Raw genomic sequence first — 17,337 nt, 5'->3', positions numbered from 1 at the left:
TGTAGCATTCAGAACTGCAGTTTGACCCGGTCACTCTGGTGCATTTCCACCATAGTGAATCGGATAACCGGTGTCTTCGTTGTCCAAACTGCAGCATCGTCATGGTTCACATCATGATCCAGACCCAGATATGGCCTCCAGACAAACTGTAAAACAATACGAAACGATTAGATGGAAAATAATTTGAGAAGTATTTTTAAATTAAAATATAGTTGGGTAGGATTATTACATCGTCATGTCCAATGTGGTCCAATAGATTTCGATAGACTACAATAGCGTGTTTCAGACACCTGTTGTAGTTCATTCCCCTTACTGACCACCTAAGATAAAAAAGAAGTGAAAAATATTATTTACTATTAATTATAATATAAAATATAATTAACTAAATGGTGAATGGTAAAGTGTTAGACTTACTTGGTTGCAAACGGGAACACGAATGGGCGCTCATTTATCGGGGCGAGCGACGACATTCTTGACCAACCCCAAGCTTGAAGCAAATACGCACATGAAAAAAAATATAGGTATTCTTTTTTGTAGTTCTATACATTGCACTATATAGATGGGCCAATACAGCTGAACCCTAACTATAAGTGTTTACCTTATTAATGTTGCGTAATAAAGGTAAATACATTATATTTACAAAATTACCTGTACTTTCTGGAAACAAAAAATTATCAAATAAAATCATAATATAACACCAAGCTTTTATTATTTTCTCATACTCGGTTGAATCGTCGGGAATTACTATACTGGCATAATATTGTTTAAGGTATTTTAAACTTATACCTTGCCCCCTTGCTTGACCGGACGTGTCTCCCTCAGTTTCGTCGTCTAGCAAATGGGCACCCAATAATTCATTGCAGATATTGTTGTCTTGGTTAACTCGATCATTCACTGCCTTTCCATCTATACGGAGACCCAACAACATGTACACGTCCTCAAGTGTGACGGTACACTCACCAATCGGAAGGTGAAATGTGTGGGTCTCGGGTCTCCACCTCTCCAACAAAGTTAGAATGAACTTGTAGTCCACCGAGTACGAAACAATGTTGAGTAGATTTCCAAATCCACATCCTCTAATATATGGTTCTATTAAAGGATCGTGGGGTACATATTCATGTACACGACATCTAAACCGCTTCGGATCCTAATAATAAAAAAGTAAGAAAATGCAATTAGAAGAAGAAATACATAATCAACAAGCACAACTCTATAAGAAGTAAGAAAAACATAGATAACAAAGGTATAAGACTAAAAATAGAAAAAGTAAAAAGAGAGAGATGACATACAAATGCCGATATATTCTCGAGCGTGCCTCTATGTTCATCGCCCATAGTCAACAAAGACATGATTTGATTTTGCAAAGCTTGAGTGTGGTAGAGGAAACAAGTGTGGTAGAAGAATATAATTGAGTATTGATGAAGATGATTTGATATTGTTGATATGAGAGGCTATTTATAGATGAATGAGTGAGTAGGTTTGCAACCTAAGATGAATGTGATTGGTTGCATGGAATGGCAAGAGAAGACAAGGGAATGACAAACTTCAGAAAGCATGTGAGAGATAGCATGTGAGGAATCTCTTCTAGGCGCATGTGAAGAATCAACATGTAAGGGAAGATGCGCCATTCCTCTTGGCGCCTACATGTGATTCTTCACATGCAAGGAAGAGGCTCCCTTCCTCTTGGCGCCTTAGTGTAGGGCAATGGGAAGGGGCGCCCTTCCTAGTGGCGCATAAGACCAATTTTTGTGAAGAGGCACCCATCCTTTTGGCGCCCCAGTTACTTTATGGCGCCTAGGGAATGGGCGCCTAGGTGGGAATCTCAGGGCTCAGGCGCATGTGTGTTCTTGTCACTCTTTTCTCTGCATGGTTGATTCTTTCTACTACATGCATGGTCAAGTTTGTACAAACAATGACCAAGTTATCAATGCAACGACCAAGTTAGCAATGAAACATTATTTATGTTGTGTGGATGAACAACTTAGCAATGCATTCAATTCCCTTAAAGATATCTACATATTTAATATTTCAACAAAATGTCTTCCACACAACATTACATGATCAGTGCCCATGTCGAAGGTGAAATATTTGATCATCAGTTGTTCGGTTTTTGTTTTCGAAACACAGAGGTAACTCGGTTTACAATAAATCGACGATCAAATTTTTCACATCTGAAACAAAGAATAGAAAAGAAATTGCAATGCAGTAATGTGGGCCAAATCATCTATAAAAATCCGGTTTGGTTTGTAGAAAACCAGGTTAAATTTTATCAGAAGAAGATTCGAGATGATGATGATATTCAGCATATGTTTGTCAGTCACGAACAATCTGGTTACAACGATATAGAGTTGTATATATTACCACATCAACAACAGGTGTCTCTGTACATTGATCAGTCACAAGTGTTTTGTGAGACTGATGACGAACAAGCTGAGGTGAATGTTCTAGATGACAAAGAAGAAGAATCTGAGATCATGGTTGATTCGATGGTGAACGCTGAAGAGGAAGAGGAGCCAATACCAACAAGTTATGTATACTGCCCACCCCAACAGATGACAAGGTTAAATTTGGGTTCAGATGAACCTTTAGCAGATGTATGGTACAATCCTTACGTGCAGATGCAAGGATCTTTGAAACAAGGAGACACATTTCGCACAAAAGAGGAATGTGTAAGAGCCATTAAGAAATTCCACATGCAACTATCAGCTGATTTCAGAGTTGACAGAACTGACGCATCGAGGTATAAAGTTTATTGTCCGAATGAGCACTGCCTTTTTATGTTGTCAGCTTCGTACCGGAAGAGGAGCGAGTCTTGGGAGATTGGATCAATGGGTCCAGATCACACATGCATGCTGACAAACCCAATCCAGGATCATCGTAAATTAAGCTCTCAGCTAATATGTGATGAAATATTATCTGTTATTAGCGACAATCCATCATTAAAGGTGAGTACAATAATCTCGCATATTAGGGCAGAGTACGAGTACACTCCATCATATAGGAAGGCATGGATAGCTAGGACAAAATCTATTGAAAAAGTGTTTGGCAATTGGGAGGAGTCTTACAAACAACTTCCAAAATACTTGTTGGCTCTAAAACAATATGCTCCCGGGACAATTGTCAAGCTGGAAACAAATTGTCCGCCTATACACCAGATGGTACGTGTGCTGTTGGAAATAAAATATTTCACCGTCTATTCTGGGTGTATCAACCAGGTATCATAGGTTTTTCTTTCTGTAAACCAATTATACAAACTGATGGTACATGGTTGTACGGAAAATACAAAGGAACGTTACTGATGGTAGTGGCACAAGATGGGAACATCAATATTTTTTCAATCGTCTTTGCCCTAGTTGAAGGGGAGACTGCTGAGGGATGAAGTTTTTTCCTAAGAAATCTCTGATTGCACGTTGCACCTCAGCCTAACTTATGTTTGATCTCCGACAGACACCCTTCAATCATCAGTGCATATAATAACATTGACAACGGCTGGCAAAATCCTCCTTCGACGCATGTGTTATGTAATAGACATATTGCTCAGAATTTCATGCGGGAAATCAAAGATAAGACGTTGCGGAAGAAGGTTGTCAATGCAGGTTACGCATTATCAGAACCTTCTTTCAAACACTACCGCAAGGAAATAAGATTGTCAAACGAAGATGCGGTACGGTGGATCCATGGTATTCCTTTGGAGAAGTGGACTAGGGCATACGACAACGGTCAACGTTGGGGCCACATGACAACAAATCTTGTGGAATCAATGAACTCTGTCTTCAAAGGCATCCGTAACCTACCAATAATCGCTTTGGTGCATGCTACATATTTCAGGCTAAGGGCGTTGTTTGAAACCAGACGCTTAAAATGGAGTTCAGTGTTGCAATCTGGACAGTTGTTCAGTGATGCTTCGATGAAATTCATCAGACATGAAGCTGCCAAAGCAAACACACATGTGGTTACGGTCTTTGACCGAAGTAAAGGTTGGTTTAGTGTTGTCGAGTCCATGGATCACAATGAGGGCATGCCGATGGGACAGTACAGAGTCGAACTAGATAGAGGTTAGTGCGACTGCAGAAAGTTCCAAGCCTTTCGTACCCCCGCTCCCATGTCCTTGCGGCATGCTCAAAGGTTCGAAGGGATCCATCATACTTGTTATCTGAAGTTTACAAAATCGTCAGTCTTTCAAATGTTTATAAAATTAGTTTTTTCGTAGTGGCAAAAGAGGATTATTGGCCAGAATATCAAGGGGACATCGTCTGGCACAACGAAGTTATGCGAAGGAAGAAAAAGGGTCGCCCAAACAGCATCCGAATTCGAACCGAAATGGATACGGCGAACAAAATGGTTAGACTATGTAGTTCATGCCGTCAACTAGGTCACAATCGTAATAACTGTCCTAGTGTTAGAATGAGCACAACCAGATAAATTTACATGTACCTCTATTGCAATATATGAAAAATTAAATTTATTTCATATTAGACGTCTGTCACGAAAGTACCATTGCATAAACAGTAACACATATAATTATAACAAATACAAGAACTATGCAATTACAACCAGCAAAACAATTTTGAACATGTAATGCATCATCCTACGAGCGTCTTGGTCTGTCTTAATATCCACCAATTCGCGTAATTCTCCGTGTTGGTTGAACGTGGACACAAGCCATTGTATTCTTCTAATCCGTTCACCCTCTCCAATTTCTCCCTCTAACCAACTGTACAACGTCCGATTAAGACGTTCAAACATATTTGTGTTCCAAAGTCGAATCTGTACCGGAGCCGCAACGGCAGAAAATATTACATCAGCACTTTGTTTTTGAATGTATGCAGACATTGTTGAAACAGGGAAAATTGAAATTGATGGTGGTTGAATTGTATTAGGAGATGAGTTTGAGTGAAAAATATTGCATCCAATGCGTGGTATTTATAGAGACGGACAAAACATGTGGGCGCTTGAGGGATTGACGCCCACATGACCATCACATGCAGCCAGATGAATTAGCGCCCACACAACCAAATGCACCTAGGCGCCACTAGCATTGACGCCTCCTCATGAGGCCCAATGCAGGCGCCACTAGTATTGGCGCCTCCTCATGAGGAGCGCAATGCATGCGCCAATGCTAGTGGCGCCTCCTCGTGAGGAGCGCAATGCATGCGCCAATGCTATTGACGCCTCCTCTTTATGCATTGGGGGTGCCCCAGTTCATCTGACGCATCCTCTACCAAACCTGGTTATTTTGATAATTTTTTTAAATAATTAGTTATTTTGAAAAAAAAATAAAATAATTATTATTTTGAAAAAAAATTCCAAACTTTTACCTACTTCCTCTTCAAGAACACCCATATTAATCCTATTTGAATCTGCTCAAACTTCAACAAAATTCAAGAAACCGATATCCTGAATTTCACAAAACTCCCAATATCTTTATATCTGAGTACAATTATCGTACTATGTAATCAAGCTTCATGTTAATCCTATTCATAGAGGATATGAACTCTACTATTTTCATTAACTTGTGCCATAAGACAATGATTCAATTAGTAAAAAATATGAGCATACAAAAGTATATAGACAATCATGAATATGGTATCTATCGGTTATATATAACTGTCAACTGAATATGGTTTCAGAGTTATAGATATATCCAAAACCAACAATGCTTAAAACCAACAGTACAACAGTAACAATTGACCCCAAACTCCATATAATATAACTATACTTAATCCGATTCAAAGCCATAATTCAGAAAGAAAGGAAATAGCATAACAATAACCAATTTCTTTTTCTACATATCATTACAATGACATTCAAGATTAGCCCATGGTTCAAAAAGTTACAGAATAATTAAACCTATAATTTAAAGCCTAGTGTCGAGGGTGAGGCACAAATTGGTATTATTCTCCAGCTCAGCCAAGTGATTATGCATGAAAAGGATACCACATTTTCTCTGGGAGAAGCAATTTAAGCATTCTAAGAGAAACTTGAGAAATACTCATCAATCTGCATAAAAATGCTCAGTAGACATCAAAGAGTAAAGGTAATCAGAAGAACTGTTACCCATGGTTTTAAACTGCTTTCCACAAGAACGGCGACAGTAATTGTGACTACAAGTCTACAACCTATGCTTTTCAAGATCTCAACAACCACATCAAATCCAGCTATATCTGACTACAATATTCTACATATCAAATATCATAACATAACCACCACAACTGTAATTAAAAACCTTACTTATATGATAACAAGATGTGCATAAAGTAAACCAGGGTGTTACAATTTGATTACATTACATGTTTTAACTGAACCAAAATAAAAAACATAACGAACAGGCTTTTCCTTTCTGTTTTACAGGTAAACCGAATGCTAAATTAAGCCGATAAATAAGAGACTCGTCTGTCATCATTCATTAACTATGAAAATATGGAATACACAAAAATGCTCATCACCAATTCACCACCACTATCACTAATTACTACCACAATAACTAATAACTAACATGTGCTTGTGATCAAAACCATAAACACATCCAACCAAGCCAACAACATATAAACAATTTCATCAATTACACCATATCTTGATAAAAACAAAAAATTGCCATTTAGATCTATGAAACACTGGCACATATATAGACACGACACACAGGACTAGTTGAATAATGCGGTAATGCGGAATACCAAACACACACCTTCAATCTGAAGTGTCAATGCTACATAGTCATGATCAATCATCATCATCATGATCACTCTCATCACTGAAATACCCAGCTTTCTTCCCTTTCTTCTTCGTCTTGTTGTTGTCCAAACCCTCATCATCATTTCTGTTTCTCCCCAGCAACCTTTCACCCGCTTCATCATCCACAACAGAAGCCCAATTATCGTCAAACTGCTCCGCAGCAATCTGACCACCCTCCTCCTCCTCCTCATCACCTTCCTCCTCCCCATCCCTATCCCTCAGCCCACTAAATCCCCGTCGCGGCTTCTTAGGCTGAGGCCGCGGCCTCGGCCCCAACTGATTCTTAGGACACTCATACGACAAATGACCATGCCCCCCACACTCATAACACAAAGCAGTCTCAGTATTGTACACGCGCTTCCGAATAAACTCCGGAGCACGTCCATTATCAGCAGCAATAGAAGCAGTTAGAGTCCTTCCATTGAGAATCTTCTTATTCATCTCCGCCACGGCGCGTTGGGCGTCATTACGAGAAACGAATTGGACAAACGCGACACCGCGGCTTAGGCGCGTGTGACGGTCTTTGAGAACGGTTACACGCGCGATGCGGCCGAAAGTAGAGAAGAGCGTATGGAGATCGGAGTTTGTTAGGGAGTAATCTAGATTAGAAACGTATAGCGTCGATTTTGATGGTGCTAAGGGTTCACCTGTTCCTCCTATTGATGATCCTTTGTTGTTCGGTTTTGATTGGGGTTGATTACTGGATGTGGTGCCGGTGGTGGTGTTGGGGGTTGAGGACGAAGCGCAGTAGCGGTAGTAGAAAACGTCGTCGTCTTCATCGTTGTCGCTGTGTTTTCGTTTGTGTTTCTTCTTGCTTGACATTTTTTTCGGTTCAGGTTTTTTGTTTCCGGCAACGGCGTTCGGTTTCCGGCGACGGAATTAGTTCTCCGATGCTTCTTTAATCTATAGAGGAAATCTGAGAGTGGAGAGATTCTATAATGCGTTTGAGAAACCCTAGAGAAGTGAAGCGAAACTCCAAGCGGATCTGGACATGGATCCGGATATTTTGGATTGGTTTTATATATGGTTTTATCCATTCTTATTTTTTTATAAGCAGTACTATCCATATGTAAATGGACAACTTGCTCACCGCCAGAGTACTTGTAAAGATAGCATAAAACTAAAAATTATTATGTTTTAATATTTTTTTATTTAATTGGTCAGCCACCCATCTGCATATATAAATTTTAATAATTTTTTGTTAGTATGATGCTAGATTTTTTAAGACAAAAATTTCTAGTTCGTTAGATATACAATTTTATTATATTATTTTAGATTATATTTTAATATCTTAAGATAAATAGAGTTATTGAAATTTAGCAAAAATAGAATAGAGTGAAATAGAAATTTTATTACTTTATTATTTGAATAATTAGCGATAAAAACAAAGTAAGTTTTTGATTCTGCTCATATAAAAGAGAAACAATACTGATGGAAAGTGATGAAAATTTTCATTCTGCTCATATTAAAGGGAACAATACTCGTAGAAAGTGATCAATACTAGTAGAAAGTGATGTAATTTTTTATTCCTCATATCTAAGGGAAACAATGCTAATGAAAAGTGATGAAATGAAATAAAATAGAATAATAAAATTTTATTATACTGGATCTGATTTTAATTAACTCAAACAATGTAATCTTATTCTATTTCATCTCATATCACTTCATATCATCTCATTGCATCAATTTAAGCAAAACCTTAGTCTAATAACTTCAGTTTCACAACATTTAAAAACTCTTATGTAGAATTTGTCCAGAATTGAAGAGGACTCATCTCTTACTAGAAACTCAACAATTAATTTGTTTTCAAAAGTAATGCTTTATTTATACGCTTAGATTATGTTTGGACATCTTAAAATGAAGATATAAGAATAAAAATGAACATAGTGAATCAACAAAATTAGAAGTACATACGATTAAAATGCATCAAAATCGATGACATCTTTTTAAATTTATTGAACTTTTCGCATTAGACTTTTTTCTATTGTATTATTTTTCAACATCATTTAATTTCTAGAACTCATGCATCCTATCCAAAAAAGCAAAGTTCTCACTCAGATGTTTCTTCCTTAAGACGTTCTCTCCATTCTACGAATGTTGGTGGTAGAGGACACCCTCGTTTCAAATAAGCTTGTATAAAATGCATCTTAGTAGCAATCTGTCTAATCAAGACAACCCGGCCATTTAAATTATTTGGAGGGCAACTTAGCAGAGGGAAAACGATTTACGAAAAACTATGTCTTGTAAACTAAACTAAAACTCAGTCATATACATTTGATATAAGATGACTCATTTCAGAAAAATTCATCCACTTTATTGTCGTTGTGGGGACACCAATTTTACTAAGAATCAAAGGATTTTGAATAGCTTGTATTTGTGCATTAGTCATATAGAGTCGCATGTAATTGTCGCACCTCAAAAAAAGATGATAATGCGATCCCTCGCGATAGGACGCGGAAAAAAAATGTTGTTCGAAACAGAGTCGCCACCGAACTTTATTTATTCCAATGAAGGAATAGGAAAATATCGAGAAAACCTTTAGAAATAAGAATAATGGTCGTCGCAACCATATTCGGGTTCGGGAGTCGATTACGCAAGGGGAAGGTATTAGCACCCCTCACGTCCGTTGTACTCAACGGGAACCTTTTAGTCTGATTTTGCTATTTGACTGTTAATTGACTGTTTATCTGCTTGCTTCGAGTAATTAGAATTGATGATAGATGTGGATGAAGACCTCAGGATGGGGGAAATGGGAGGTTTTTTATTAGTGTGCTCGCGAAGATACAGCAATCTCCTGCCTACGTATCCTTATGGTGCAATAAGGAAATCAGAGCATTCGTAGTTCGGGCTACTACGAATATTGGTTGTGTTTTGTTTTGATGAACGACTGTGTAGGTCGGCGTTCTAACGGCTAAACACTGGCTTGTCTACTCTCGGTGGAGGCTCTAGCACTGGTTTGTTGTGCGCATTAGAAAGGATTGACAGTGTTCTTTTTGAAAGGGTTTTGGTCACGCGGGGGTGACGAGTTGAATTGACGTGTTTGGATTTGATTGGTTTCGATCGCTCGAGGGCGAGAAGTTAGGTTTGATTTGTTGATGATTTGAGGAACGACGAAAGATTGAGCAATATGGTGTACACCAATCGTTCAATTCTTTCGAGGAATAATAAGGCGTGCGCCTTCTATTCCCTTTTCGTTCGAATTGTTTTGAAAGTTTGTTTGTGGATGTTGAATACGCACGGTAGTGAGGCGTACGCCTCCTACTTGCTTATTCAAAGAATAACGAGGCGTACGCCACCTATTCCCTTATCCAAGTTTATTTAACGTGTTTTAGTCGGAAGTCGATAATTTGTGCAATATGGCGTACGCCAATTATCCAAATAATCGAGAGACGGTGAGGCGTACGCCTCCCATCTTTTATCACCCGAGGTTTAAATTGTAAAAAGATATGTTTAGATATTGTATTCGATTTATGAAGATAGCTTGAATTTTGGGTTGGTAGGTTTGGATTTGTCGATGATTTGAGCAAGGTGGCGTACGCCAATTATTCAAATAATCAAGGAGTGGTGAGGCGTACGCCTCCCATTCTCTATTGAAGTTGTATAGTTTATTTTGTAAAATTGGGTTTGATATAAGAGGTGATTTGAGTTTATTCGATTGTGTTTTAAGTTTGATGACAAAAACTCGAGCAATGTGGCGTACGCCAATTATTCGAATAATCGAAAGATAGTGAGGCGTACGCCTCCTATCCTCTTTATTATCATAAATTTAGAATTAAATGTTTTAGAATTTGTAGTTGATTTGGAAAATGATTTGAATATGATGGTTGAAGTTTAGAAATAATTTGAATTTAGAACCTATGTTTGATTTGAAAAATTGATTTGAAATTGTATGATTATTAGGGTTTTAATTGAATGACGAAAATCCGAGCAATATGGCGTACGCCAATTATTCGAATAATCGAGAGATAATGAAGCGGATGCTCACTATTCTCCTTTTCATTCAAAGATTAATTATTAAAAATAAAACTTTTAGAATTTATAATTAATTGGTGGAGTGATTTTAATTTTATGGAGTTTTAGGGTTTTAAATGAATGACGAAAATCCGAGCAATATGGCGTACGCCAATTGTTCGAATAGTCGAGAGATAGTGAAGCGGAGGCTTACTATTCTCCTTTTCATTCAAAATTAAATTAAATAATTTTTAAGAGAATACTATTTAAATACGGTGAATTTGAATTTATTTAGAATTAATATACTTTTGGGAAAGACTATTTGGTATTGGACCAACGTCAAACTTATTTATTAGAAAATAAAGTAAATTATTTGTTGACGTTAACCATTAATCCACCATTTAACTAATTATAATATTATAACAAGATAAAAAGAAGAGTTGAAAATAGTAATCGAAACCGAACTAATAAATATTTCTAATATTAGTGTTATCTTAATTTTAATTAAAACAATCAAGAATAGCTCATAAACCAAGTAGACCAAATTGGAATGTTTGGGAAATAAATAAAAAGTTAGGCCCTAAACATTGGATCAAAGAAGGCCCAAGGGACTTAAAGTAGTGTTATTTTCGGGATGGGCCACAAGGCCCAAAATCCTCTCCTACTCAGCCAAGTGGTACCGCCGAGAAGAGAAAAGGTTGGCCTCGGTTTACCTACCGCCACGCGCATCATTGTTCATTGATAACATCATAAAGATTTTGGGAACATAATCTGACAGCACCCAAGTATCTATCATCAATAACATTAATTTACTCTTAATAATATTTTAAAAGAAGAAACAATCACCCCTTAAAGCAAAGAAATAAATCAAAATAATTTTGTCTCTCTCTCTTAAAACGACTCTTCATTCTTTCTGGAAAATATCCTCTCCCTATTAAATCGTGTGCATGGTCCCAATCCAAAACTGCAGAGAGAGAAAAATTTTTTGAAAGGAAACCGATGAACACCCTTCGGTGTTCATCCTCAAACAAACCAGGACTCGAACATGAAGTTCAAAACTTCCAACGTGACAAACGACCACAATCCCCTCAAACCTCCAAATCCTCGACGGGATCTAGAAAACAGTAGCGAATCGGAACCTCAAAGGAAAACCTAATCTTAGCTTCTAACCCGTTTTCTATATCACAATCAACAGCAGAAATTAACGAGTCAAAATACAAGGTCAAAGCACTTTAAAGCAAAATAAAAGGGAAAGATTCCGCCGGAGCATCGTAGCCCCGACGAAGACCTGACGGCCATGATTACCTTCGGTGAGTATGTATGACGTTGTCCCTCTTCTTTTGCTTGTTGTTTCAAGTTTCTTCCTTTTCTTTCTATCCTTCTGTATCCACTCCTTGTTTTCTGTCTGATTCTGACTTTCTCCTCTAATTGATTGTCATTTCCTTTTGCACGCGATTGAAGGGGTCAAGCTCTTCAAACCCTGATTTTCAGTGTGAAAATCAGAGTTGAAATACAGAGTTTTAGCGGAGCTTTTCGGTGTAAGGTTCGTTTGGGATTTCAGCAGAGTGACGGTATTTTTCTTCTCTCCTTTTTCAATCGATTAGCTTTCCTTTTTATAGAGTGAAATGAGCTCCCCAAAATCGTGTGTGGATCCTTGGCAGATGGTGCAAAAAGGAATCATTCCGTTAGCATCAAATCTTTCTTTAGATTTTGGTGGGGACCAATGTAAATGTGGTAGGAAACGGATTTGATTGTGGTCCCAAAAAATCTCCAAATGCGTGGCCGTCTTCACTGAATCTCCCATCTAGTTTTTACTGCGGTGAAACCTTCAACAATTGAGGTAAGGAAATTGGTATTTACTGGCATATATTTTAACCTTAATTGATGACTTCTCAACTTCGATTCACAACACTTCTTCCGTTTTTGCTGATGTGAGGACTTAATACATTTAGGTATGAATTGCTGCTCAAGTATTTTCGAATCCTGTGAATCTTTGCCTTTGGTTTATCATAACAATTGTGTGCTTACAAGTCTTATGACCATTAAATTGATGCCATGTTTGATACTTGGTTTGGTATTTGGTAGGTGATCTGAATGATATTCAGGATGCTTGATGATACTTGTATGGATGTTAACCTTGTTGATGGCTGAGCTTGGATTGCTAGTCTGCTGTGTTTTACATGGTGGTAGTCATGATTGCTCCTGTGATTCTATTACCATGAGGTTAGTCATATGCTGAAAACCTGTTAACTTGGAATGTGATGTTGTTAGCTATTGTGTTAGAAGTTTGAATGAAATTTTGCTATGGTAATGATTATTTTTGTTTTGGATACTTTGCTTGTGCGTGAGCTGATTTGTGGGTTGCTATGCTTGGTGATGCAGTAGTGGTTTGTGCAGTTTTTAGATCGTATATTTGATCAAGGTTAGATGGTTTGGTAACAGGTTTCTTCTTGTCATGGTTCAGCATCTGTCATGGTTCTCTGATAATAGGTTCTATTGTAACAGGTTTTTTTTTGAAGCATACCCTGGCACTGTTTTGGTTTGGAGCATTATGGCGTTTAAACCAATCCCGTCTTTAATTGATGATTCATAATGCAATGGTCCTGCCGCTATAGCTAAACCTTATGTCCCAAAAAGGTGAATCTTTAAATGTATCCTCATTTCCAAGTGTAGGCTAAGAGATACTCTCAACTGTGTTTAGCATGTTAGTTTTCTCGATTGTTTAACATCTCTGCTACCGACCAAATCCCTATCCAGTTATTAACATCAACATTCTGGAACTGAATCATCTGTCTTGGAGTTGTTAACCATCCTGCCATTGAAGGACAATCATGTTGCCAAGGTCTGCAACATGGCCTGCTGTGGGAGGAATACTCTGAACTTGCGTCTGTAGCCGTTTTTTGTTTTTTGGGTGTGACGGCTTGTTTTTGCTGTTTTGCCGTTCGGCAGCTTGTGACAGTTTTTCTTCTTTTGATCATAATCTCTTTGGGAAAATCCTTACTCATTGTTTCTTTGAATCCTGCAGGTTTCACTCATGATACCAAGTTTACTGCTTCTGGAAGTGTTTTGGTGAAGAGAGTGCATGGAGTTGTCGTGGTCAACTGTCATGATGTTTTAAGCTTATATACTTTTTTATTGTAATGTCCTCAAGTCTTTAGATCATAGGCCATGGCTGTGTGTAAATCATGAGGTCTACCAATATAACTGTAAACTATGCCCCTTACAAAATTTATTCTCAGAAGGATCGTGCCCATATGGAAAAAGAATGGTTTTGTACATCTAAATTTGTATTTTTTGATCAAAAGTAACATTATTATGAAGTCCATAGAAAACTGTTTCATTTTCTTTCTTATAGGAATTAAAAGACATTGAATCTAAATCCTCAGGAAATTTTCTCAAGTCAGGACCAGGAAATGCAAATCCTAGGCCATCCGTTAAATAGCTCTTTAGACGTGGCCCGAGATGAGTAGAAAAAAATGCTCATTTAATAAGAATGCTCGCCATGAGACGTGATGGACCATAATAATGCACCAATCTTGTAGGTCGGCCAAAAGGACTTGTTGATATGAATCAATTTGTACTTATGAACCAAATGATGCTTTTTATAATCTTGAATTAATGAGACGTGAGCCTTCGAGGCAACCTATGCATGGAGTAGATGATGTCATTGACTACAATGACATGTACCATGCTCAATGAATGAATAACAATAATATGCATCTTAATCCAGTGATCCACTTAATAAACAAAAGCTTCTTTGTGATTATTCTAATCAGTTGATTATAGTGGATTAAATCTGTGTGTATAAGGTGAAATCACTTTGGAGGGTGGACTATAGTAGCTTTGAGTTTCAAGCGAACGATAATAAAATACTTGTGTTTTTATCTCTTTGTTATTAACTTTTAAGTGGTGTTCTTGAGTTGGTAAAAAACTTTTGTTTTATAAAACTCAATTCAAACCCCCTTTCTTATGTTTTTCACACCTTCGGGGTTTGTTTTAATTCTGACGGGGCTACCACTAGCAGATTGCTTACTAAGTGTGGGGGTGTTTTTCGTGACAGTCAAGAAAGATAACTTTGTGGCTTTCATAAGACTATTGGTGATTGCAATAGTCTTGCTACAGAATTCTGGGGTGTCCTTATGGGTTTGGAGCTTGCTTGGAAGAGAGATTTCAAGAACCTTATTGTTCAAGATGGCAAAAAGACAGTAGCAGATGCTCTCCAAGGGTCGCCTTTGAAGTCTAAACAAGGTTCGACTTTGGCTAGGCATATTCTTCTTCTCCTTCAGCATTTTAAAGAAGTGCATTCATTCACATTTTTAGAAAAACTATTAAGTGTGCTGATTTTTTAACCAAACTAGATTTGTCCAGTTTTGATGGTTGTATCTGATTCGATGATAAGTTTTTTTAGTAACGGTTCAAATGTCTATGAGACATGCTGCCTAATGTCTCCTCATTTTAGACCTTTGATCCTCCCATTTTACTAATAAATAAATATATATTTGATTAAACAAACTTAAAAAATTATTATTTTTATTATATGAGTTAAATAGTTTAAGTTTCAAATTCTGAAACGTCCCCAAAAAAAAACTATTTACTTACATTCTGAATTTAAAAGAATATACATTTCAAATTCTGAGTTGTCACCAAAAAAAATTCTATCAATGAAAGCCCTAATCGTCACCAAAAATATATATTATATTTTATATTTCAAAGAATTTAAATTTCAAATTCTGAATTTATTACCATCAATTACATCTAAAATTATTAGATTACTTTTCACAATATAAATTCATAATTTAAAAAACAAATACTTTTAAAATTACTGACTTAAATTTATTTATTTATCTTCTATTTTGCTAAAATTATATTTTTTTACTCTCCAATTTTTAAAACTAATATTTTGGTTCGCTATTGAACAACGCTGCATTATTTTTAGTTTTCAAAACTTTACTTTCATTAGAGAGGTACTTCATTTCAAAATTATTTTACCAAACAAAATTTATCTCAAAATAAACATCATTTTACTTTTTCAATATCAATTTCTTTCAGAATGCCATTAAATAATTAAAACTTCTTTCAAGTCATTATTCTCCTATACATTTATGACAATTTATAAAAACCTTAAACTATTCTTATTTTAGGATGGAATGAGTAAGCAATCAATAGACATTTATGAACTAATAAAATATATCATTGTTTTTATAATTAATTTTATTTTTTATTTTATTTGTATTAAAATATTACAAATATATTAAAACAAACTTTTAGAATTTTTTTTCAAAATAACCATTATTTTCAAAAATAATTCCAAAATAACCAATTATTCAAAAATATTACCAAAATAATCAGGTTTGATAGAGGATGCGGCAGATGAATTGACGTACCCCCAATGCATGAAGAGGAGGCGCCAATAGCATTGACGCATGCATTAGACTCCTCGTGAGGAGGCGCCAATGCTAGTGGCGCCTACATTGGGCCTCATGAGGAGGCGCCAATGTTAGTGGCGCCTATGTATGTTTGATTGGTGTATGCGCCAATTCATCTGGCGCATACACCCCCTGCTATTTTTTTTAATTATTAATATTTAATTTTTATTATTTAATAAAAAAGAAATAGTAATGAAAAAAAATTCATTGATGATGTAATAATTGGTTACATTGGACTGACAATAAACTAATGACCCGTCCGATTATAACGTCCCCCTGTTCCACATCCCGGTGCGTTAGTTTATCTCCTAGGTCTTCCACGATTTTCTTGAGGTGTTTGGGGTCTTTGTGTGCTGACCTGATCGAGCGATGGTTGGTTGGAAGGTCCAACGGAAGTTCCAGCGGTATTTGATAGATGTGTCATCATTTGCTCCCAATATCCGGAGGGGCTCTGGCCAACGGCGCTTCCGTAATGGAGTTCGGTGCCCATGTCATCGTAGTTAGGGCGTTGTGGTTGAGTGAATTGGGGACGATATAGTTGCCCAAATTGGGTCATTGAGTCGTTTTGGAAACAAAGCAATGGTTTCTGGGGCGACTATAGTTAAACAATGGTTGGGTGTTATTGATGGGGGGCTACGATGAAGTGACCCATATGAATCATCTGGGCTATAGACAGTTGTGGTTGCGGGGTTTGATTCTTGGTTTTGTGTTTGAGTGAGAGGTATGAATGGATTGCGACGTTGGATGGTTGGTTGTTGGGTGGTTGGCATGAACGGGTTGCGATGTTGGGTGTTTGGTTGTTGTGTGTATGTGGTTGGTTGATGTTGTATGGTTGGTTGTTGGGTTTGGGTGGGTTCACATTGGTGTTGGGTGGTGAATTGTTGTGGGGCATACGATGACGAAGCATGTTGGCGTGGATCCATCAAATACCGCGGCTCAGATACAAATTGTTGAGTTGTTACCGATCTAAACCATGCCATATATTTTGTTGAGTCGGTCTTGCACCATGGATATCTGGTTCGTTCAAGATGTGTTGTCTTTGATTCCTCTATGGACGACACATGTCTTTTGCAAAGTCTCTCCAATCAGAATAATCCCATTGTGCATCAACCCTTTTTTGATGTCAATTCCCCAAACACGTGGGAGATTCTGGAATCTGTTGTAGCATTCAGAACTGCAGTTTGACCCGGTCACTCTGGTGCATTTCCACCATAGTGAATCGGATAAC

The 17,337-nt window shown here is 37.2% G+C and overlaps 1 protein-coding gene across 1 annotated transcript; it reads right to left on the bottom strand.

Annotated features, from left to right (window-relative positions):
• Nucleotides 1–6,720: 6,720 nt before the first annotated feature.
• Nucleotides 6,721–7,706, bottom strand: LOC127137578 (U11/U12 small nuclear ribonucleoprotein 31 kDa protein). Its single transcript, XM_051064032.1, has one exon. The coding sequence runs from the start codon at nt 7,552–7,554 to the stop codon at nt 6,721–6,723; it is 834 nt and encodes a 277-aa protein (XP_050919989.1). The 5' UTR covers nt 7,555–7,706.
• Nucleotides 7,707–17,337: the final 9,631 nt, after the last annotated feature.

Source organism: Lathyrus oleraceus, chromosome 4, assembly GCF_024323335.1.
Source record: "Lathyrus oleraceus cultivar Zhongwan6 chromosome 4, CAAS_Psat_ZW6_1.0, whole genome shotgun sequence".
Classification (NCBI taxonomy): Eukaryota; Viridiplantae; Streptophyta; class Magnoliopsida; order Fabales; family Fabaceae; genus Lathyrus; species Lathyrus oleraceus.
Note: the sequence above shows the minus strand (reverse complement) of the source record. Positions and strands in the feature narration are given on the sequence as shown.